Consider the following 26,326-nt stretch of genomic DNA (forward strand, 5'->3'; position numbering starts at 1 on the left):
GGTAATTCCTTCAAATCGCTACTAGTCATAAAGTTATGAATGGATTTGAACCCAATTTGGTCAGAAACATCCTTCTGGGAAGGGGATCAGATTTTGCATAAATGGTGACTCTGACCCCCAAGGGGCCTGAGGGGCAGGGCCCAATAGGGGAAATTGAGGCAATTCCTTTAAATCGCTACTAGTCATAAAGTTATGAATGGATTTGAACCCAATTTGGTCAGAAACATCCTTTGGGGAAGGGGAACAGATTTTGCATAAATGGTGACTCTGACCCCCAAGGGGCCAAAGGGGCGGGGCCTAATGGGGAAATAGAGGTAATTCCTTCAAATCGCTACTAGTCATAAAGTTATGAATGGATTTGAACCCAATTTGGTCAAAAACATCCTTCAGGGAAGGGGAACAGATTTTGCATAAATGGTGACTCTGACCCCCAAGGGGCCAAAGGGGCGGGGCCTAATGGGGAAATAGAGGTAATTCCTTCAAATCGCTACTAGTCATAAAGTTATGAATGGATTTGAACCCAATTTGGTCAGAAACATTCTTGGGGAAGGGGAACAGATTTTGCATAAATGGTGACTCTGACCCCCAAGGGGCCTGAGGGGCGGGGCCCAATAGGGGAAATTGAGGCAATTCCTTTAAATCGCTACTAGTCATAAAGTTATGAATGGATTTGAACCCAATTTGGTCAGAGACATCCTTTGGGGAAGGGGAATAGATTTTGCATAAATGGTGACTCTGACCCCCAAGGGGCCAAAGGGGCGGGGCCTAATGGGGAAATAGAGGTAATTCCTTCAAATCGCTACTTGTCATTAAGTTATGAATGGATTTGAACCCAATTTAGTCAGAAGCAATCTTGGGGGAAGGGGAACAGATTTTGCATAAATGGTGACTCTGACCCCCAAGGGGCCAAAGGGGCGGGGCCTAATGGGGAAATAGAGGTAATTCCTTCAAATCGCTACTAGTCATAAAGTTATGAATGGATTTGAACCCAATTTGGTCAGAAACATTCTTGGGGGAAGGGGAACAGATTTTGCATAAATGGTGACTCTGACCCCCAAGGGGCCTGAGGGGCGGGGCCCAATAGGGGAAATTGAGGCAATTCCTTTAAATCGCTACTAGTCATAAAGTTATGAATGGATTTGAACCCAATTTGGTCAGAAACATCCTTTGGGGAAGGGGAATAGATTTTGCATAAATGGTGACTCTGACCCCCAAGGGGCCAAAGGGGCGGGGCCTAATGGGGAAATAGAGGTAATTCCTTCAAATCACTACTTGTCATTAAGTTATGAATGGATTTGAACCCAATTTAGTCAGAAGCAATCTTGGGGGAAGGGGAAGGGGTGGGGCCCCATATGGGAAATAGAGGTAATTTCTTTAAATCACTACTAGTCATAAAGTTATAAATGCATGTTGTAAACTCAGAGAGTCTGGACTTCATTATTTCTTTAAAGCAGTTGGGATCCCCACGCTATAACCATAAATAGCATTGTTTGAGGTTAACAAAAGGAATTGAACATGAACATTATTTTGACATTTGGTCAAATCCAACCAGGTGAGCGATACAGGCCCCATGGGCCTCTTGTTTTTTTACATGTACTGGGAGGATATTTCTCAAACCTCACAAGTTCAACTTCATCCCGAGTGTTGAGTCAATTATGAGTGTGCTCGGGAAGACAAAATGGTCGACAGGCGGCCATCTTGGATTTTGACAAATCTAATATAAGGATAGCTGATATAGATATGTTGGATATTATTGGTAGTTTATCATCGCTATTTCATAGAAAGTTCTTGATTCATCTTTCTCAGAATTCTGATGTTCATTCCTCCGTTTCCAAACTATGAGGAGAAAAAAGAGAAAAAGTAGAGAAAATACGAGTCTTACATAGATCCAATCAAGAGTATTTGATGGTGGGCGCCAAGATCCCTCTGGGTCTTTTGTTAATTGTCATGATTAAAAAATGGCTATGATAAATTCACTGTAAGTAACGGACCTCGAACAAACTAACAGTATACTGGTGATTTGTTTTTCCAGGGAATCGCAGAGTATAACAGGATTATGTACGCTCAACCAATAACTTCTTAAACACACTTTTACGACATACTCCACACAAAATCCGTTATCGTTGACAAATTATGATAAATCATTGAAAATCACCGGACGAATTAGCTGAAAATGTGCGAGTTATCTACAGACACTATACGATCAACTCAGAAGGAAATGTGTTCTAGGGTTTTTGTATTAACGAAAAATGTGTCCATCCTTTGCAGAACTCAACACACTCAGGAATAAGTATTTTAGTTTCATCTTTCCTACTTTTATTTGGTATCGGGCTTAAAACTTATTCTGTGACATTTCTTTCACATTACAGTATGCCTATAGTATAACGTGTATAAGATGTGTTCATGATATCGTTTCACTAAGAATACGTAAAATGGGAGCAATAAGGAGATCTAAACATATATATGTATACTTCCAAGAGTACGTAACTCAAAAGGATGAAATGAGGAAAAGTACGAATAAAATTACATTGTGACCTTTAAAATCGCACAAGGAACATAAGACAATGTGTTGCGGAATGTCAAGCGTTTAATACTTTATCGAGGACGCCTCTCACCTCTACCAGTTTCATGTACTGACGTTGCGAATTGGAAACCAGGGTACCTAATCCATTGGATAAAACAATAGATATCAAAAAGGTCAAGTAATAAGAAGAAGTTAAAAGAAACTCACGTAAATTAGTTTTAATTCAAAATTCGTAATTCTAATCCAAAAGCAAAGGCAAGCTTTGAACAACAGGACTTATTTGCGTGCAGTCCATTGGAACGATACCATGAGAATAATGCCAAGTGTTCCGGAAGTCGGTCGTCTCCTGCTGATTGGTTAATTTCATGTGTTGCTAGGCAGCGCTAAAGGAGCAATCCGACATCCGACACGTGTTTGTATCAGAAAACATGTCATAAAGAACTAGTAAATAAATCGGATACAATAGAATTAAAATCATTGATGTGTTTGTATTAATCATAAGCAAGAGGAGGATTAGTGACAAGATTAAAAATGTCTATAAATAACTCAGAAATCGTTATCTAATCCGTAGATGACATTCATTAAAACGTCCGGTTTGTATGGTGGTGGCCATACTGAATACCTATTGTATTGATAACTCTTTGTCAAGGAATGGACCGTCATTACCGTATAAATACTAATGCTAAGTCAATAGAAGTCGTGTCAGTTAAGACGTCATCATTCGTGACCTAGAACTGATATCATATAGATTTAGCGGAATTCCACTAGTGGTGCAGACACAGCACCATATCACTTAACCGGAACATGTTCCGTCATTTGTTGTGCAGACACCACACAATATCATTTAACCGGAACATAGGTTCGTCACTTGTGGTGCAGACACCACATCACACCATACCACTTAACCGGAATATGTTTTCGTCACTTGTGGTGCAAATACCCCAACAGCACACCATACCACTTAACCGGAACATATTTTTGTCATTTGTGGTGCATACACCACACCACGCAATTTACTTAACCGGAACATATTTTTGTCGTTTTGTGGTGCAGTCACCACACCGCGCAACTTACTTACCAGGGACATGTTTTCGCCATTTGTGGTGCAGACACCGTTCGCGCGCCGCTTACTTACCCTGGACATGTTTTCGTCACTTGATGAGCAGACACCGCGTACCTGAATGGAGCACGTTTTCGCCACCTGTTGTGTAGGTACCGCTAACAGGATCGGTTTTGTCCCGATATTGAGTTCCTGTGTTGGCTTTATGATATGTAGCCATTTATGTAATTTTACCGTTTATATATTTATTTAAAGCAATTATATTTCCCAGCCAAACCACAAATGCGTCGGTCATACCATAGTCATGTATCATTAAGCGATATTTGCAGATTAAAAATATTGCATTAATTTTGTAAATTGCTCAAAGATTTGATGCCAGTCGGAGAATTATTTGAGAGATCGGACAGCATTTTCCAACTTAGCATTATATTGCTTCTGAATATAAAAGTCCACAGATATCCCGTGCATTGTATCGGTTTATAGTTTTGACGTGATTACCCCATTCCGAAATGGAGAAGGTCTTGATTGCCCGATGTGACATCCTGTTCCTGTATAGGTACATTGTAACATACGTGTCGTAGACGGACATACAGCGGATAATACCGGAATTATATTAACCTTTATTAATCGCTATGGTATCTCCCTTAATAGAGATTTTCTTTTTATGGACTTTTATTTCTTCGTAGGGATGAATATTGGTGATTATTTTTATTGCCCACCTTAACAAGAATTGATGTTGTTTATCATTATGACGTTATATTTTAGCCGACGTGCTTGTGTATCTATTTTCATCGCCTATCATTTTTTTCTGCTTTTGTCGAATAGGATGATCACTGTCTTCACCGTCATGCACGTTATATTAGAAACGTAAAACATTCTGTGACTATTGTTTATTTTCGCTTATTTGTTTACTCTCATTAGCTAGCTCATTATTCAAATTTATTCAAGATGCAACACAGCATTTGATTGGTCAACGGCAACCAATTGCTGTGTAATATCTATTTGATTCTTGTTTACAAAGATTTTTATTCGTTATCAGATTGTACTGAGTAAACCTGACTGGTTCCTCTGTGATATAATCTATATACTACAATGTTGTACATGTGCAATACAATCACTTTATCTCCGCCAGTTTTATATGTGTCCCTATAGACTCGTTCTTTACATTCCGTGATGTTACATTGTCACTCTCCCTGCAATAAATGTCCAACAATGATCACACCTTTGAGATTCCAAAGTAGCTTATAATCCGTTATTAAAGGTATCGCCGGCGATTTGTACACTTTGATTACCTTTGTGCTGTCCCTGTCCACGTGCATTACACGCGAGTTGTTATTGTTATTATCTCCCCTTATTTATTACAAGCTGATTGTTAGGGTAATTGGTTTCACACGTTCACACTGCACTTTCAGTATTTAACAGTCAAGGTGAACCATATCAGCAGGTCACGAGGACGCGTGCAGTCCCCTGTGGCAGTGTCGAGCAACAAATTAGATTTTCCCTTTAGTTTAAATGGTCGTTAAGGAGAAATGATCTATGAAACCTCAGAGAGTATCATTGTATCCTTTTAAACATCGATTTAAAGATGGTACTTTACCAACAAATTTCAATATTTCAAGAATTAATCTTTGGTCTAGTTAAAATCGAGTAGGAATTAAAATTTTACGTTTCAAAAAATGTTAAATTGCAATTTTAATACTGAAAAGTGAATTTGGTTTGCGCTTATCAACGTTCCCTTAAATGTATCATAATGCTATATTTGGTACATGATAACACATAAAAACTAGTATATAAACACATTTAACCAGGTCTATAGGTCAGACTTTGTCATTGCTGTCGTAGTGCTAGTTGTATTTGATCCCAATTAACAGTGATGTAGTGTCAGAGGGTTAAAGTACAGCAACTTGCACGTATCGACAATTGAAGGACGTGCCAGGTTTTGGAGGTGGAGGAAAGCCGGTGTACCCGGAGAAAAACCACCGGCCTACGGTCAGCACCTGCCCCACGTAGGTTTCGAACTCGCAACCCAGAGGTGGAGGGCTAGTGTTAAAGTGTCGGGACACCTTAACCACTCGGCCACCGCGGCCCCTAGCGTCATCATACAGCTGTCCCGTCTTTTTAGGACTCTTCAGTGATGTTAGGGACATCATACAGCTGTTCCGTCTTTCTTGGACTCTTCAGTGATGCTAAAAGCCAAACATTGCGGAAATCCATAAGCGCAGTTAGGCTGATCGAAATCAGTCTAATGAAATGTTAAAATATAAAACTGTAGGAGTTTTTACCCCGTAATTCAATTGTTATGATCAGTTTTTGGATATTGGATTTTAAACAATATTGCATACCGATGTCATTATCCATCAGAATATTATTTAATGTTCCCCGACCAAGCGAAATGTCTGTTTCCCTTTGTTCTCGTAGAGATTCTTCATAGATATTTAGCCGTGTACCGACATAAACCGAATAGACGAAAACCTATCAGTCCCTCAATATACACAAAACCAAAATAGGAAAATATACCAGTCATCAATATACACAAAACCAAATAGAAAAACATACCAGTCATCAATATACACAAAACCAAATAGAAAAACATACCGGCCCTTCAATATACACAAAACCAAATAGAAAAACATACCGGTCTTCATCAAATAGGAAAACATACTGGCCCTTCAATATACACAAAACCAAATAGAAAAACATACTGGTCTTCATCAAATAGGAAAACATACTGGCCCTTCAATATACACAAAACCAAATAGGGAAACACACAAGTCATCAATATACACAAAACCAAATAGGAAAACATACCGGTCCTTCAATATACACAAAACCAAATAGGAAAACATACCAGCCCTTCAATATACACAAAACCAAATAGGAAAACATACCAGCCCTTCAATATACACAAAACCAAATAGGAAAACATACCAGCCCTTCAATATACACAAAACCAAATAGGAAAATATACCAGTCATCAATATACACAAAACCAAATAGGAAAATATACCAGTCATCAATATACACAAAACCAAATAGGAAAATATACCAGTCATCAATATACACAAAACCAAATAGGAAAATATACCAGTCATCAATATACACAAAACCAAAATAGGAAAACATACCGGTCTTCATCAAATAGAAAAACATACCAGTCATCAATATACACAAAACCAAATAGAAAAACATACCAGCCCTTCAATATACACAAAACCAAATAGAAAAACATACCAGCCCTTCAATATACACAAAACCAAATAGAAAAACATACCAGCCCTTCAATATACACAAAACCAAATAGAAAAACATACCAGCCCTTCAATATACACAAAACCAAATAGAAAAACATACCAGCCCTTCAATATACACAAAACCAAATAGAAAAACATACCGGCCCTTCAATATACACAAAACCAAATAGAAAAACATACCGGCCCTTCAATATACACAAAACCAAATAGGGAAACATACCAGTCCTTCAATATACACAAAACCAAATAGGAAAATATACCAGTCATCAATATACACAAAACCAAATAGGGAAACACACAAGTCGTCAATATACACAAAACCAAATAGAAAAACATACCGGCCCTTCAATATACACAAAACCAAATAGGAAAACATACCGGTCCTTCAATATACACAAAACCAAATAGGGAAACACACAAGTCTTCAATATACACAAAACCAAATAGGAAAACATACCGGTCCTTCAATATACACAAAACCAAATGGAAAACATACAAGTCTTCAATATAAACAAAACCAAATAGGGAAACACACAAGTCTTCAATATACACAAAACCAAATAGAAAAGCATACCAGCCCTTCAATATACACAAAACCAAATAGGGAAACACACAAGTCTTCAATATACACAAAACCAAATAGGGAAACACACAAGTCTTCAATATACACAAAACCAAATAGGAAAACATACCGGTCCTTCAATATACACAAAATCAAATAGGAAAACATACCAGTCCTTTAAAAACAGCTAGAAAACAAACGATGAAGAGTGAAATCATCAACTAAGCATTACAAAAAATGGACTTTCTGTAGAAGCTATGGAGTTTATTTCTGGTCTAATCGGAGTCGTTTGACTGTCATTTAACGTTTTCGTTCTATAAGTCATTATACATGTATAAGGAAGAAAAGAACGTGATAATACTCTATTTATACTGGAAACATTACTTAATTCATTAACTGCGATAATATCACTATTCGGGGATACCTCTATTCTACATATACCCTCGCCAAAAATTGCTAAAGACACCGTCTTAACTATGATAAGGCGGACAGTTCCATATTGGTGTTTCAGTGTTCATAATGGAAAGGTCAAAAATAATCATTATTGAATTTCTATTCCTTGACCGTTCTGTTGGTAGTACATATTACTAGAAATGTTTACTATTGTTTTGAATTAGTGGATAATTCATACTTAGAAATAAATGCAAATATTGTCCTATTTTTGTGATCGCCTTGAATGATCGCTGAATGACATCTGTGATCCAGCCAGACAACAGGTTCTGGCTGTTTGCCGAGGTACTGCCTGGAATCTGATATTTCCGAGTGTCCATCACATACCACGGATTGATTATATTTCTCTCACGGCTGATCGGACTCGACAAAACAAGTGTATTTATAGCTTCCTCCCTACCCTGGGGTATCGAGCCTCGGCGATAAACAAAACCGATTCCAACCAATCTGTTGTAACTAGTGTTTGTGAAAATGTTGTATCTAAATATTTGAACATTTATGTTTCTAACATGCAATTGCTATTTTATATTAAACGCGGATGCAAATGGTATCGCACATGACCAGAAGATAGCGCGTGGGTTATGTGTGGGCTGCGACCATAGATGAGTATACAATATATTTTTTGTCGACTTGCCTACACTCGGACTGCATGCATTTAATTGTATACTGAAACACCTATTATTGTTAAAATATATATATATATCAAACGACAATTTATCACGCGTACTGGTGATATATATGACTAATCAACTCTACCGATTAATTACTTGGAAATCGTATGATGTTAGGATTTTTTCTGCTAGTAACTGTCCTACATAAAATTGATATATTTGTTGGTCAGATCAATCTTAAACATTTTACTATAACTTTATTAATATGTCTGTTAGGAATGTGACTTTATCCTTATCTAACCTAGAAATGTATGACGGGTGTCGTCGTGACCTAGAAATGTATGGCGGATGTCGTCGTGACCTAGAAATGTATGGCGGTTGTCGTCGATGAAGCAGAGGACGCTTACTCTTCCGGGACGCATGACTTCTTGTAAAGCAATGTAGAGGCAGTTGCCTGGTATTGACCGTAGGCCGGTAGGTTTTCTTCGTGTACTCTGGCTTTCATTCACCTCTAAAACCTGGCAAGTCCTTAAATTACCCTGGCTGTTAATACATGTAGGATGTAAAACAAGCTAAACCAAAAGGAAACTAAAGGAAATTAACAGTTTGTTACCACGATGACCTGATCACTTTATGTCTATATAAAGAAAATTAGTAGTTTGTATCCACAATTACGTGATCATGTTATGTTTATCTAAAGGAAGTTGAGGGCTAGTGATAAAGTGTTGGGATATCTAACCACTCGGCTAACGCGGTCCCATGCATATCTAAAGGAAATAACCATCTTTTGCTTGCGAGTTCGAATCTCAAGTGAGTGGGGAAGTTGCTTGGTATTGACCGTAGACCGGTGGGTTTTCTTCGCGTTCTCCGTCTTGCCTCCGCCTCCATAACCTTGCACGACCTTAAATGACCCTGGCTGTTACGTAATAGGACATTAAACAAACTAAACCTAAATTTAGGAAATAAGAAATGCAGTTTGTACCCACAATGACCTGATCATTTAATGCCTATCTAAAAGAAATAAGCAATGTAGTTTGTATCCATATTTACGTGATCATTTTCATGATCATGATATTACGATCATTATCAAGAAACAATAGCATCTTTCTTACTTCAGACAAATTCAGAAACGTACAGGTCTTATATGCCTCTTGCTTATTACTTCATCTACCTAACGAATATACATCATGTTAGATGCTTGCTGACCTAAATACCGTTCGGACGTTACCGATATATCGGAGTTCCTCTCATTGTTTCGTCCCATGTGCGCAGACGTCTATGCTTTCCAAGGTTTTGATAACAAACTATGTTAAAATACTTAACCCATAAAATGCAGACAGTTGGCGCTTACAATCGGAGGAAATAAGATTGTTATGAGTTTTAAGTGAAATGTACATTCATTTATCAAAAAGAAAACTTTTCTGTGCGGGATATCACGTAGCTAGATCTCTTCAAACTAGCACTGACACGTGTCCGAATCCGTCAAATATTTGAACCATTACAATAATAAAAGTTTTGCCAAATCAATCATTTTAAATGGAGTATTTTCAACGAAACTGATGTGGGAAAGAAAGGCGGTCAATTCAGTACTAGGTAAAGATTTATACTTGCGTAGTTCATCAATCTAATTCCGATTTATCTTAACTAACTCAGATCTATGGCCACATTGTATCGATTCTATCACCACAGGCCCCGCCTCCCTCCACTGACCCCTGTCATTGGGATGCGACTCCTCAATTTCTCGGTTCCTGATCGATGTCACTGGCTAATGTGTTGTGTTCCCCTTGGGCACTCGCTGTCACAGCGTCCACAGCTCTGTACTGAGCTCCTACCTGTAACCAAATACTATTTCTGTACTGCCAAGTCGTTGTTATGACATCTTGAAAGATTTTGTGTGATGTTTGACCCCCTGATCAGTTCAGTATGGCTATGCAGTATTATCCATAAACATTGCAATCATGTAAACAGCCACTCACTCTCGGCTTTAATTTCCCCTTATTTGAAGCCCTCCTGGCGTACTTTTACAACAGGGAACATTGCTTCCGTTCCAAAATGAAATTACTTAACCTAATGATGCTATATTGACCAATTCTGTCTCGCTCTCTAAATTATATTAGAAGTATTGATATGTCTAAGTACATGAAAAGTCGTAATATCTTAAGAAATGTTCTCGGACAAAAATTGACAAATTAAGGTTACCCAGAAATACATTCAGTGCTGAGAAGGTCATAATTTTTCTTTAACGCCCTTGTTTCTTTAAAGAGATTGTACAAAAGCCACACGTTATTAGCACTATTAAAGAGTCAAAGTGAGTTCAAGTACACCACACAGCTGGTTCTTCTAGGAGTCGTCTGCCATGCAAAGGGCCAAAAGTGATCATATAAGACGATCAGAAAAAAAACAAGTTAAAAGAGATGTCCAAATCTGGAAGTGGATATACAAAAGACCAACACTTTCAAGAAATGTCTTGATTTCAAAAAACCGTTAAGAACATGTATTTGAACAAAAACGTAACTTGCAGATTATGATAAACAAATTACTTTAGTACATGTAAAATGTAAATAACATGCTGACATTTAGAAGTCATGTATCTTTTTCTACGAGTCGAAGGAACAAACTATATAAAAGTCGTTAGTTAAAAAACACATGAACGCCATCTCTTGTTCAACATTGAATCTATAGAAAAAAACATTTGAAATCACCACAGTGCACGCTACCATGCCCCTTCCACACTTCAACATATTCTCTCGAGTTTTGTGGAGAATGTTAAAATATAACAAACTGGGTACTGCTAAAGAAATATCCCCTACCAGCTCCGTTAAAAGTAATAAAAGTGAATTTTACCTTGACTCAAAAGCACTGAGACTCGATCCTTTCCGAGATAAAATGGTCATTTGTCATTGTGTGGAGTTTAATCAAAATCTCTTTAGGGATGAAGCCTCCAGAACTCTGACAAACTTTGGCGTTTTGTACATGACGGGCATAGAGAAAACCTCGAGTCATCCTGGTTTCACCAGAAGGGAACTAATGGCCATGGGAATTCTTTAAGAATAGATGACATCTTGATTTTACAGATAACATGCAATGTATTGACTTGGATGGAAATAATTGACTCAAGATATTGAAATCAAGGAATACTATCTAGAACCAGTCGTTATTCAATGTTTCCAAATGTATTCACTATTTCTAGGCAGTATCATCTCTACTGATGTCGATCAGGTAGAACCTAGTTGTAAGGGCACTCCAGACTCTTCAACATCAGCCACTTACCTCGATCTTTGCTTACAACTAACCAACAAGGACAGCATACAACAAAGCTATATGATAAGTGTGGTAAATTTTATGTTGAATTGTTAATTTTCCATTTCTTGATAGCAACATCCCTGCATCCCCAACGTACTATGTTCTTTTACGTTTGCAAATATCATATTTCCTTCTGCGATTCGAAGTCAGCCTTGTTTGATGTTGGTGAAATGCATATTGGTTCCATTAATTTTTCACCACCCTAACTCTCATTTGGAATTGTGACTTCATCCGAATTTGATCTTGATTTGTTGGTGTGTGTCGTTGATGACGCAGAAGACATTTAATTTCTCTGGAACACCTGTTATTATTCTCCTTGTGGTTTTTTTCATGAGTCTCTAATCAGTTATATATCTTTTGTTCAAATTTTACCCTCGTTAATCAATTTTAAGTTTAATTATGATTTACGTTATGATTTCATCATTCTTTGATGTTTTTACTAGCCGTCGTTATTTATATGCCCCTGTTGATTCGATATCAAATGTCTTCGTATCATTATCATGTTTCCCATGGGCAACAGAAACAATCAACACAGGGTTGTGATAGATTCAAGTTGGTGAATACTATGGGGATGTTTTAACTTGTATGTACAACAATGTGATTTAATTGTTGACTGTTGCCATATGAATTCCGATGTATCCGGTGTCGTTAATATGCCCGATGGCGTTATTACCACTCCCCTGGTTCCTGTTTCGAGGGACATTTGACATTATTTTGGATTTACTTTGATTTATATTTTGTTGATGTTGACGCTTGCTCTTCCTGAACACCTGGTCTTAGTCTCTTACTTTCAAGGTCTACATGTACCTTCCTTTCCTTTTCTTTCTCTTACTCGTTTTACTAAATATAATTAGGCTAGAATTACTGTTCCGTTTAAATGTCCGTACTTTCCAGAATAATAGTTTTAATAAGATTAAATTGATATTACGTTTAAAATAAAACATTGCACAAACACTTTTCTGCAAGTTGTACTAATAAATGGAAAGCTGAAATAGAGAAAGCACCATTAAAACAACACAATTACTGAGAGAGAAATTGATTTTCTCGAGTTATCCTGGTGCACATGTACTGATGCATTACTCAAAGCTCCAATTGATAGATTCCGGATTTTAAATGGTTTATGATTTTATCTAGTTGGGTCTCATCAAAACTGTGATAAACAAATAGTTCACGACTATCGAGAATTGACAATAGATAGAATATCAACAGCATACACCCACCTAAATAAACCTTCCTACATACACCTACCTACATACACCCACCTACATATACTTACCTACATACACCCACCTACATACACCTACCTACATGCACCTCTCACATACACCCACCTACATACACCCACCTACATACACCTACCTACATATGTGTACATTTGTCGGGGTTGAGGGTCATCTTGTGTTTCTTATACATCCAGCTATGGGTGATCTTCTCCTTGTCCATGTCTGTTTTGTAGGTACACGTACCATACATGGTCTTTACCGTTACATCTCCTTTTCTCCCAGAGTTCACCTATTCTCCTACCGCTTCAGACGTGAGAGATTTCTCTGTCAACCCCTAGGGTATGAGAGATTGCACAAGCTAACCTTCTAAACCGGAAGTACTTCCGGAACTAATCTAGACACTATAGTTCCCGCGTTGTTATTTAATGTTAATTAGTATGCGTAAGAGACAAAGTTTCATGAAATGACAAGAAGTACTCCTGTTAACATCAGAATAGTATCACTGACGCCTTATTTTAGTGTTTTCTTGAATGAATATCGTGAATTAATTTTAGACCTATATCTTCTTGAGTAATGATATTGGTTTGTAATTTTGTGGGTTGTAATGGGTACTACTTCAAATAAAGATAATCTTGTGCCGATATATTATGTTATACCCCTAATCCATACCAGTCTATACCTGTAACATCTCCTTATACATACCTGGTTTGATCTGCCCTGATTTTCTATTGTTTTATTAGAACCTAATGACAAATAGGAAAGCTACACCATAACATACACTACACTATAACAGAGAGAGTATACAAATGCGTGTGGTGTAGACTGCTAACCAATTGTCTGTCTAGACCCCAGTGGCTGATAAATATCACCGTTTGCGACTGAGAATGTCACTAAAAACAATGCCAACAAATTACTTGAAAATATCATACATAATGATAATGTCGGAAATACAAAACAAGAAAACAATTCTCTGTTGCAATTGTTTCAATATAGTTAAGCTACTCAGTCTAGTTTATCATGAGTAAAGTCTCTAAGATACGCAACATCAATACAAATGGGGCCAACCGGATTCTGAACAGGCTCCCCAAGCGACGTACCTCCCAAGGGGATGTAGCTCCCCAGGCGACGTAGCTCCCCAGACGACGTGGCTCCCCCGGCAACGTAGCTCCCTTGGCGACGTAGCTCCCAAGGTAACGTGGCTTTCCAGATAACGTGACTCCCCAGGTAACGTAGTTCCCGAGACGACGTTGCTCCCCATACCACGTAGCTCCTCAGGCGACGTGGCTCCCGGACAACTTAGCTCCCGACGTGACGTACTAAATGCTTGTCTTTCTAAAATATTTTCCCCTATGATCAGTTTTCACTTTTATTATTATTTCCTTTTGTCTCCATGACTGACAAGGTTCCCTTTGTGATCTGTTAATGATTCTTGATGTTGTGACTGTATGAACTTCATCTTACCAGAATGGTATTTCCTATGTTTGTATGCATGATGACATGACAAAGTCACGTTAAACATCCTTTTATTGTATATATATATAAATATATATACTGTAATGTGCGTTAAAGCTAAACTCAGTCAAATCGTTTCTGTCTCTGTAGAGGTTCTATTGGTGTTATACTTTAAATACTAATGACAGAAACGCCTAGCGCCATCGGGAAGTTCATCTAAAATCCCTGACAGTCGTTAGATTTTATAACAATCACTTGTTAATAGAATCTTATCATTTTTCCATCCTTCTTTATTATAGGCCTCTTAAAGGATTTCTCTCTTTCGTGTTGCTTTATCGCACGTCCCTGTGTAAAACGCTAGGCGACAATTGATCCTCTCGTGAGAAGTCCTTTACAGAAAACATGTAGAATTAATAGCTATGTATCACTTACAGCATTAAAAATCACATCATTAATGACTCCTAGATCACAGGGCGATTGAAAGTAGAGAGAGGTTGGTTGAAAATGAAAAGGATAAAGATGGAATGCTGATGGAGTAGAGAGAGGAACTGGAGGCTATTAGGACAGAGACAAAAGATAAAAGTGTAGCGAGAGGGGCTGGAAGCTGTTAGGACAGAGACAAAAGATAAAAGTGTAGCGAGAGGGGCTGGAAGCTGTTAGGACAGAGATGAAAGATAATAGTGTAGCGAGAGGGGCTGGAGGCTATTAGGACAGAGACAAAAGATAATAGTGTACCGAGAGGGGCTGGAGGCTATTAGGACAGAAACAAAAGTTGATAGTGTAGCGAGAGGGGCTGGAGGCTATTAGGACAGAGACGAAAGATAATAGTGTAGCGAGAGGGGCTGGAGGCTATTAGGACAGAGACGAAAGATAATAGTGTAGCGAGAGGGGCTGGAGGCTATTAGGACAGAGATGAAAGATACTAGTGTAGCGAGAGGGGCTGGAGGCAATTAGGACAGAGATGAAAGATAATAGTGTAGCGAGAGGGGCTGGAGGCTATTAGGACAGAGACGAAAGATAATAGTGTAGCAAGAGGGATTGGAGGCTATTAGGACAGAGACAACAGATAATAGTGTAGCGAGAGGGGCTGGAGGCTATTAGGACAGAGATGAAAGATAATAGTGTAGCGAGAGGGGCTGGAGGCTATTAGGACAGAGATGAAAGATAAAAGTGTAGCGAGAGGGGCTGGAGGCTATTAGGACAGAGACAACAGATAATAGTGTAGCGAGAGGGGCTGGAGGCTATTAAGACAGAGACGAAAGATAATAGTGTAGCGAGAGGGGCTGGAGGCTATTAGGACAGAGATGAAAGATACTAGTGTAGCGAGAGGGGCTGGAGGCTATTAAGACAGAGACGAAAGATAATAGTGTAGCGAGAGGGGCTGGAGGCTATTAGGACAGAGACGAAAGATACTAGTGTAGCGAGAGGGGCTGGAGGCAATTAGGACAGAGACGAAAGATAATAGTGTAGCGAGAGGGCTGGAGGCGATTAGGACAGACACGAAAGATAATAGTGTAGCGAGAGGGGCTGGAGGCGATTAGGACAGACACGCACGATAATAGTGTAGCGAGAGGGTCTGGAGGCTATTAGGACAGACGAGAGCTAATATTGTAGCGAGAGGGGCTGGAGGCTATTAGGACAGAGACGAAAGATAATAGTGTAGCGGGAGGGGCTGGAGGCTATTAGGACAGAGACAAAAGATAATAGTGTAGCAAGAGGGGCTGGAAGCTGTTAGGACAGAGACAAAAGATAAAAGTGTAGCGAGAGGGGCTGGAGGCTATTAGGACAGAGACAACATATAATAGTGTACAGAGAGGGGCTGGAGGCTGTTAGGACAGAGACAAGATACAATAGTGTAGCGAGAGGGGCTGGAGGCTATTAGGACAGAGATGAAAGATAATATTGTAGCGAGAGGGGCTGGAGGCAATTAGGACAGAGACGAAAGATAATAGTGTAGCGAGAGGGGCTGGATGATATTAGGACAGAGACAAAAGATAATAGTGTAGAGAGAGGAACTGGAGGCTATTAGGACAGAGACGAAAGATAATAGTGTACCGAGAGGGGCTGGCGGGTAAGGGGAGGTAGATCGAAAGATAATGGAGTAGAGAGAGGGGCTGGAGGAAATGAAGACATAGATCGAAAGTTGATGGAGTAGATAGAAGGGATGAAGGATATGAGAATATAGATAGCAAGATGGTGGAGAATAGAGAGGGGTTGGAGAATAAGAGGGCATATATTGAAAGGTGATGGAGTAGTGAAAGGGGTATGATGATAAGTGGGCGTAGACCGAAAGGTGATGGTGTAGTGAAAGGGGTATGATGATAAGTGGGCGTAGACCGAAAAGTGATGGTGTAGTGAAAGGGGTATGATGATAAGTGGGCGTAGACCGGAAAGTGATGGTGTAGTGAAAGGGGTATGATGATAAGAGGGCAGATATCGAAATGTGATGATGTAGAGAGAGAGAGAGAGAGAGAGAGAGAGAGAGAGAGTTTGTGTGTGTTTGGAGGAAATGGGGACATATATCGAAAGATAAGATGAGATTAGAGTTTAGGACCTTATGATTGGAACAGAGAGGGTCAGAGGGTGGAGTTTGGGAATGTTAGTTAACATTTGCACGTTTACACGTGTTTCAACACACATAATACAGTCTTACGTACCGATATATAATGTGTCTGGTCACGTGTGTATCGGGTCATACATGGAGCAGATAAATGTTTGGACGATGTTGGAATATAGTTACAAAAATCAATGTTGATTTGGTTTACTAATAAAGTTATGAATGCGTCGTAGATTGACATAACCCGATAGCCGTATTACGTCTAGTATAATGAGGGACATCTTTATATCCAGTCGAGACATCGATATCTTTACTGGTCAGTCTTTGTAATGTAAACAAGCCTCCCTTCATTACCATGTAGTGCAGCCAGGTCGTATGAACGGAAAAATCAACCCGTGACAACATGACATTTGTCCTGGAGCAAATAATCGTAGCAGCGAAAAGAAAATCGGTCATCAGCGGAGGCCGGGACGTACTGAAGGCACATGTATAAAGAATTTAGATATCATAAAAGTGCCTAACCTGACTGGGGAGTGCTGCCTTGACTCGAGATAGTTGACGGAATTGTACGGCTCTAGTTATTTGTTATTGAAGGGACCCTTAATACATATTCAAAATGGATGAAATATTGAATTGTATATCCCGGATGAGACACTGTCATACTTTGCAGTATCTGTGTCTTTTTATTTGAGGTAAATAAATAGTATAATTAAAAAAATAGGTGATTATTCGAAATAAATAATTATAAAATGTATATCTGAGTGCCAAAAAATCCCATTTTTTTCTGAGTAAAGTACACTTATTATAAAGCTTTTTTGTTGTTGTTTTTCTTAATGTTTTTTTTTCTTAAGCGTTTATCTCTAATTCCAAAACTTTGTTAACCTTCATTCTAAACATACATTCAAATTCGTTTTTCGTTTAATTTTTTGGTATTCTTGCTGTTTGATTAAAAACCTGTGTAGATACCGTATATAATTATATTCTTTCAACCATCATAACCTAAGTTTATCAAAATGTAAATTTTTGGGTTCAAATAAAAGGATATTAATTCAAATGCAATAAACTAGATTATCTTTCAAATAATTACTCAAGATATAAATTATTTGATTTTAGGAATGCAATCTAAAAATAAAAGCGACAATAACTGTAAAAAATAACTTTTGGAAAATAATATCAGACGTTACACAATTAAGACTTTCCTTAATTACAAAAAATTAAAAGTGTCCGCAGCCGAGATAAATAGTGTTGTAAAACTTGTAAACATATATCTATATTTATAGAAAGGTGTAGGATCGGGTATCGCTATATCTGAAACCAATTTCACTATTTATATGAAGAAATCACCGTTTAATAAGTTTGAAGTCTACATCAATAAAAAAAATCGCTTAAACTTGGTAATTACATGATGAATACGCAACATTTGATCTGTCATTAAAATAAAAGACAGTACTGCTGTGCTCCATCAATGCGGAGAAGGACGAAAACAATTCTACAGACAACAACTTCAAGAAAATAAAAACAAAACAAAGCAATCATTTATGTAGCAGTTTATTTTTGGAACGTTGTACAGATGAACTACATACACAGGATGACAGGTGTTGATTAGTGGTACACACAGCACACATAAACGATCACATTGACTTTGTGCCTGTTACGTGTTTTAAATCACACGTGCTTGTATGCTGCACAATGCACAAGAGCGAGCTGATGAGTACAAGTTTACCAGCTGGTGTAGTATGCCAGGATGTTATGCTGGGGAATAGCAGGCGCACATTTATAAACGCAGAAAATATTCGTGAATAAATAAACCATATTAAAGATATTAATCTAAGCATCACAAATACTCAACACGTGCTTTAATATTGCTTGATAGTCATGTTTTACAATCATCTATGATGTTGTTTATATTAATTCATTGTTCTTAATTGTACCAAAAGTGTGTCTTCCCCTCAAAACATAGCATACCGTGCACATACCATCACCGCCAACATGGTGTACTAGCAATAAAACAAGATCACCAAAACATTCACTCTGATTCACACCAGCTAGGAATTTCTGTAAGAACATGTGTCTCACTTCAGATACATGGCGTTTCATTCTACAATATTTGTGTTAGATCCCCTTGTCATTTTCTTCGACTGAACTTAATTACATTTATCGCAGTTTAACACCAGACAAGAGACAATCAGTACTGATCCCGGCGTGGAGTCTTTAACCCTGTGTAGTACATTATTGTACAGTGAAGTCTGTCTTCATGTACAATTTGACAATACCATTCATGATCAACAAAAATGATGTTTACTTCCAAATGCATGTTTAAAACGCGTACAAATGAAATGAGAATGTTGGTAAGGATGATCTGAAAATGAAATGAGTGATTTGGGATGCTTTGATGAATTAAACATAGGAATGGTGATACAAATGATTATACAAATGGTTGTATTGGGTCGTATTGGGCAACTTGTAATGTTGGAAATACGTGTGATTATATGAATGACGATTTGGAACGATGAGGGAAATATGGACCTACTAAAAAACCAAATACAAGTAGATCACTTACATACCAACACTGTTGACAATTTAGGACGTCTGTGCATTAGTGTTCTCGTCATGTGAGGATGTCTTGAATAAAATATTCATATTATTGCAAAATTGTCGGTTCAAGAATGCCACTGTTACCATGATACCCATGAATATTTGAACACCATAATGTAATATCTACATTTTGTAAATAGTAATTTAGTACGCTCACATAGTAACAACCGTTAATAGACTAGGACTAGGAAAAACTAAACTGACAGTAGATGATGACTCCACACGGGAAATACTGACAGTAGATGATGACCCCACACAGGAAATACTGACAGTAGATGATGACCCCACACAGGAAATACTGACAGTAGATGATGACTCCACACGGGAAATACTGACAGTAGATGATGACCCCACACAGGAAATACTGACAGAAGATGATGACCCCACACAGGAAATACTGACAGAAGATGATGACCCCAACACAAGAAATACTGACAGTAGATGATGACCCCACACAGGAAATACGGACAGTAGATGATGACCCCACACAGGAAATACTGACAGTAGATGAAGACTCTCACACAGGAAATACTGACAGTAGACGATGACCCCAACACAGGAAATACTGACAGTAGATGATGACTCCACACAGGAAATACTGACAGTAGATGATGACTCCACACAGGAAATACTGACAGTAGATGATGACCCCAACACAGGAAGTACTGACAGTAGATGATGACCCCGCCACAAGAAATACTGACGGTAAATGATGGCTCTCACACAGGAAATACTGACAGTAGATGATGGCTCTCACACAGGAAATACTGACAGTAGATGATGGCTCTCACACAGGAAATACTGACAGTAGATGATGACCCCACACAGGAAATACTGACAGTAGATGATGACCCCAACACAGGAAATACTGACAGTAGATGATGACCACAACACAGGAAATACTGACAGTAGATGATGGCTCTCACACAGGAAATACTGACAGTAGATGATGACCCCACACAGGAAATACTGACAGTAGACGTTGACCCCAACACAGGAAATACCGATGGTAGAATATGACACCCACACAGGAAGTGCCGGTGGTAGAATATGACGCCCACACAGGAAGTGCTGATGTTAGAATATGACGCCCACACAGGAAGTGCTGATGTTAGAATATGACGCCCACACAGGAAGTGCTGATGCTAGAATATGACGCCAACACAGGAAGTGCTGATGTTAGAATATGACGCCCACACAGGAAGTGCTGATGTTAGAATATGACGCCCACACAGGAAGTGCTGATGTTAGAATATGACGCCCACACAGGAAGTGCTGATGTTAGAATATGACGCCCACACAGGAAGTGCTGATGTTAGAATATGACGCCCACACAGGAAGTGCTGATATAAGAATATGACGCCCACACAGGAAGTACTGATGTTAGAATATGACGCCCACACAGGAAGTACCGGTGGTAGAATATGACGCCCACACAGGAAACAGTGATGACGACTGACACGAGTAAATAATGACCGGGTTTACAACGTATATCAATTAACAGAACAATAAATCAGTTGTAAAAATAGTTATGTACAATTATTTTCATCTTTATATACATCAACAAGTAATTAATCTTCAAATGTTGTCAAAATCTATATCACATAACTATATACTATGTTTCCATGCATACAACTCTTATCATACTCTACCTGGTGGTCCATACTTACATCAAATTATATGTAAAATCTATGCATACAGGTATATGTATCTTTAAAGGAAAGAGTGCGCGTGTACGAAGACGCACGTGAACACACGATGATAAAGGCATAGTTAATGACAATTATAGATAGCCGAAGTTTGTGTCTGTCATCAAAGCATATTTAAAAATAGGATACTATGTTCAGTAAAACAACACTGTATAGAATCTATTTTCCAATAAAAATAGACAATTACATTTAATTGTTGACAAACTGTTGACAGAGAATTTGTCTCAGACAGCGGTGCGATATCCGTATATCGTTAACATAGTTTATGAAAATATATTGCATCAGTAGACAGTCAATACTAATTATTGGGTAATCGTGATCGGACAAAAGTATATATCCATATCAAAAGAAGGTGCACTATTTCACAGAATCACAATTTATTGAATCACAGACATTGTTAAAAACGTTTTCTTTTGGTACCTGTTAACATTCTATTTATAGCACGACTGTAACAAAAACAAGAGGCACAGGGGACCCGTGTAATCTGTGTCAGTTTACCTTGAGAAATGGCTAGGTTTAATTTACAAGTTTAAAAGACATGCTGGAAACATAAACTGTCGCTTGCTATGGCCCCATTTTCAAAAGTTTATATTTCCATTCTGCTATTGCAATATAGCTGTAATGTCGATAATATCATCTTAACAATATTTCTAATGAAATTCACCTGCATGTAGCCCGCCAATCGCTATCCACATTGAAGATTTTCAATAATCATATGCGAGTTATTCTAAACCTCCGCGTAATCAAACGAAACTAACATTGCACCTCTTGAAAATAACATTATAATCGAGTGAAGGCAAATGTGAAATCAATGAAAGAATGACTTTATACATATAAAGTGCCATGTCTAGCAGTGTTGGCCATCTTACCACACCGCTGAAGGCCAATGAGTGTACTAACCATCAAACTGTGTAAACCAAACATCAAGTATCAACTCTAGATTGGAATAGATTATCACAAGACCAGCATCATAGGGTATACCGACAACCTAAGGTGTTGTTATGTTGTCTTAAATTTGTTTTTATTTGCTCAGCCAGTCTCAATTTTAAAAGTTGCCCTATGCTGCTGATCCCGTCTGAAAATCAACTCCAATTTAGAATTGATATTTAGTTTGTTGGTCTCGAACACACCGGAATGTTTGAAACCACCAAATCTTCCATTATCCACGCGTACAGGGAAATGTTCCCATGTCCTCATATCTACACAAACAACAAAAGCAATCATCATAACCTCGAGCAGTCCCACTTAGTCACAGCTCCAATTCACTCATCTCAAAACACATATTCTAACTAATACATTACCGTCACTATCATCAGATACATCCAATGGAGCCGGCGACGCTACGAGTATTTTCTCGCACATCATTTCGTTAATAGCATTTTTCCAGATTTGTTATACAAAATAATGTTTTAATATTTTAAACAAAAACACGTAACAGAACGAAATGTTGACCATCACGACAGCGAGATTTCGGACATCGGGTCATTACCGTAACTAAGTAACGCTACAGGCATACGTCAATCAATGCGAGTCAATGAAAACAACAAGTTAGGCAGTTGTGCCACCTTTGAAACATATAATGCATGTGAACTGTTACCTCCGATAACGATATTTTCTGTAGATTAATTTACGAAAGGCTGTTCGAAATGAGGGATTAAAGATTGTATATATGATGGGGTTCAACAAACTATTGAAGTACCCCAGCCACAAAAATGTACTCATCATATCAACAGATAGGTAACACTTCTCACCACAAAATGGCCCGAGTAAGGCCCCGAAAAAGAAAGGCAGCCAGCAGGCAATGAAGGCGCCGGTAATAATCCCTAACACACGAGCGGCTTTTCTCTCCCTTTTCATCTCAACTTTCGCTTTTCTTGTTCGTTCTTTATCTCGCTGTCGTATTCGTTTGTGATTATTGTTATTTACTCTCGCGTTTGAGCTACCCAATTGTTTGTTGACAACATATACAGCTGATGGCACCGCTAGATATTGTTCGCCTCCATTTACCGTTACAGTACCGTTTGTTTCAGAAACATTCATTGCAGTTTCTTCATTAACACACGATCCGTTGTATACTGTATATTCATCATGGCTTACGTCACTTCCGGATGAATTATTCCTCGTGGTCGCTTCAGCCTTTGTAATTGTAGGGCAGCCGACAGGTCGTGAAATTCCACTGAAGTGTTTCCGTCTTATCCTCGACCGAGCTGCCATATATATTTTAAAATTTAACACAATCATAAGGGTCATTGGAAAATAGAATGCCCCGACTGTTGAAAACACAGTATAGGCTAAATCCTGACTGATCATACAAACACCCAACACATCCGGGTCATTCCCTGGGTCTTTCCATCCAAATATTGGTGGAATGGAAATGATGGCCGCTACTACCCAAACAATAGCTATCATGATACATATCTGTTTAGCGCATCGGCGTCGTATGTAGTCTATATTAGATACTGCCCAGAATCGGTCAAGAGAAATAGCCACGAGGTGAAGAATGGAAGCGGTGCAACACAAAACATCAAAACAAATCCACATATCACACAAATGGGCTCCTAGATACCAAAATATGCTGACTTGGTTCACGACACTGATTGGCATCACAAGAACCGCCACCATTAGGTCGGTAACGGCCAGCGACAGTATTAGGTAATTCGAAACGCCTTGAAGACTTTTCTCCTTCAAAATAGCGGCTATGACGAACACATTTCCAATTATTGTCGCAATGATCATCAATCCGAGAAGAATTACGATGAAAAGGAATATCGGAAAGCTGTATCGAGGTACATACCACATTGGCACCGCCTCCACCCCGCCTGCGGAAATGTTTGACACATTGCTAAAACTTCCATTTGAAAACGGAGTTGTAATTAACATGTCTGTTTCGTTAGGGATCAATTTATACCCTGTTATGTATATGGAAGTTTTGTTAAGTGGGAAGTTCCCGTACATCATCGTGGATATCACAAATTCAGCACATAATATCACGTGACGTAGGGTAATGAGCTTGCACATCGCCTTCTTTGGTTTAAGTACAATACCCAGTAATCCATTTTGAACTCGTTGAAATCCAAAACGAGAGTATATATGTTGACTGAACAAGTATGTACTCGTTTTTAACACAGTAATCCGAAGCGTTTTTAATTAACGAACCATTATCGTCCCAGTTTTCCCGGCCTTTTTGTTACAAATATAGTTCCCTGGCTCAACACTCCCCGACCAATATGGTACCACAATAATCCCCGGTCTACAGTGCAAAGGACCAGGCCGTGATGAGACCCGGTTTACAGCCATCGCGGATCCATTTGTTGGGTGGCATGGATGTTCTGGTATCGCAACAAAACCGGAAATTGCTTAACTGTGACGGCAGGACGTCCCTGAAAAGAGAGAAAGAGAAGATATATAAATATCAGGCGTAACGTTTCTACACTCAATAGCAAACAAACAGCAAAAGTAGCGAAATGAAAATCGTTCATTAGTAAATATTATTTTTAAAAACTAAACCTTTGCCAACATTTCCGATTCGACATGGGAATACAGCTGGTCTGATGACGCTGTATAAAATGCAGAGGAAATGTCATTAAAAGTTTCCACTAGTAGACCATGACTTGAAATGTCAAACAGCAATATAGTGTATTGCCCTGCATGATGTTATTGTGTACATTTGGCTTTTTATCTCATTGTTTGAATATCAATCCCCACGAACTTGTACATTCAACAGAGAATCCGGGTATGGCCACATGAGAAATGTCCTGTGTATTATTCAACAAGAGTTTTGCAAAAAAATAGCTATTTCCGAAGAACACTGCGGATTTTTCTTCTTTGTCATACAATGTAGAAAAAGCGATTTCATTACCGGTCTCGGATATGTTGCCCCAAAAAAATGTCCGTATATGTTGGAAATCAATTACATTAAAGCTTACAAGCTTATTTCCATTCAGGCTCACAACTTGTGTATAACGTAATGATGAATGGTTCAGAGAGGTGGTTTATGTCATAACAATGTCCATTTCCCTCGAGAGCACGTGACAGACTGTCATTCTACAGCGCAAACACGTAGATTGGTGGAGAAAAACATCTTTACTGTATATAAAATTACCGCAGTGTAATCAAATCATACAAGTAAAATGTTAAAGATCACCTATCGCTCATCAAGTGTCGAAATACTGCTGACCTTCGACTTTCCGTTGTTAAAAATAACGGCCCGATATGAGAAACGTACAAAATTGAATATCCCTAGGTAACGAACGTGCGTTGAACAATCACGGGCTGTAATATGTGTGCACGTTGCAGGATTAGTCTGACATTTCGCCGTTGGATGTGATTATGGCGCAGATTCCTCACGTCCAGGTGCGCCCTTTGACATTCTGTTTCGGCACAATCTCGATGACACGGACTGAAATAACGGGTATCAGACTGCGACAACAGCGAGTGGTTCACTGTCAGTACTGAATAAAAATTGTATTGGTACCTGATACGGATTTGTTTTTCAATTCGCCAAAGTGCTCATGATACATAGTACAAATGGAACAATTGCATTACGAGTGTTTGATGTCCCCCGGTAGTCTCGGTGCATGCTATTTCTCCTTATTACAATGGTCACAACAACTCGGCTTCCTTTTTAACTGTATATACATTGTAAACGTATCTCTGCTGTATATAAAATCATTATTTGGGATTTTATGTCGATCGTTTGTTTATTACCTCGCGTTAACAATAAAAGTTATAGATATCGAATAACTTAGTCGTTGGTAGCTAGACATTAAATTTGACAAACTGTAAATTGTGTAATTCAATTAGATAAACGGGTTAACATTCACACCTAGTCGCGTGTTGGAATGTCAGATGTTAACTTATTTATATATATATGCATGCCCGCCGGAACCAGATAGGAGACTAGGGAGTCTGACGTAAGGTGTTGGAGACAGGGATATGATAGGCTATAACATTAACGAGTATCACTCCGCCATCTCCCAGAGGACTACAATATCATTGCACAAGTCATCGTCCGCAGAAATGTATTACA

The 26,326-nt window shown here is 38.6% G+C and overlaps 1 protein-coding gene across 1 annotated transcript; it reads right to left on the reverse strand.

The window, feature by feature from the left end:
- Positions 1 to 18,525: 18,525 nt before the first annotated feature.
- Positions 18,526 to 24,672, reverse strand: LOC117343801 (5-hydroxytryptamine receptor-like). Its single transcript, XM_033906313.1, has one exon. The coding sequence runs from the start codon at positions 24,313 to 24,315 to the stop codon at positions 22,891 to 22,893; it is 1,425 nt and encodes a 474-aa protein (XP_033762204.1). The 5' UTR covers positions 24,316 to 24,672; the 3' UTR covers positions 18,526 to 22,890.
- Positions 24,673 to 26,326: the final 1,654 nt, after the last annotated feature.

The sequence above is a fragment of the Pecten maximus genome, chromosome 15 (genome assembly GCF_902652985.1).
Source record: "Pecten maximus chromosome 15, xPecMax1.1, whole genome shotgun sequence".
Taxonomy (NCBI): domain Eukaryota; kingdom Metazoa; phylum Mollusca; class Bivalvia; order Pectinida; family Pectinidae; genus Pecten; species Pecten maximus.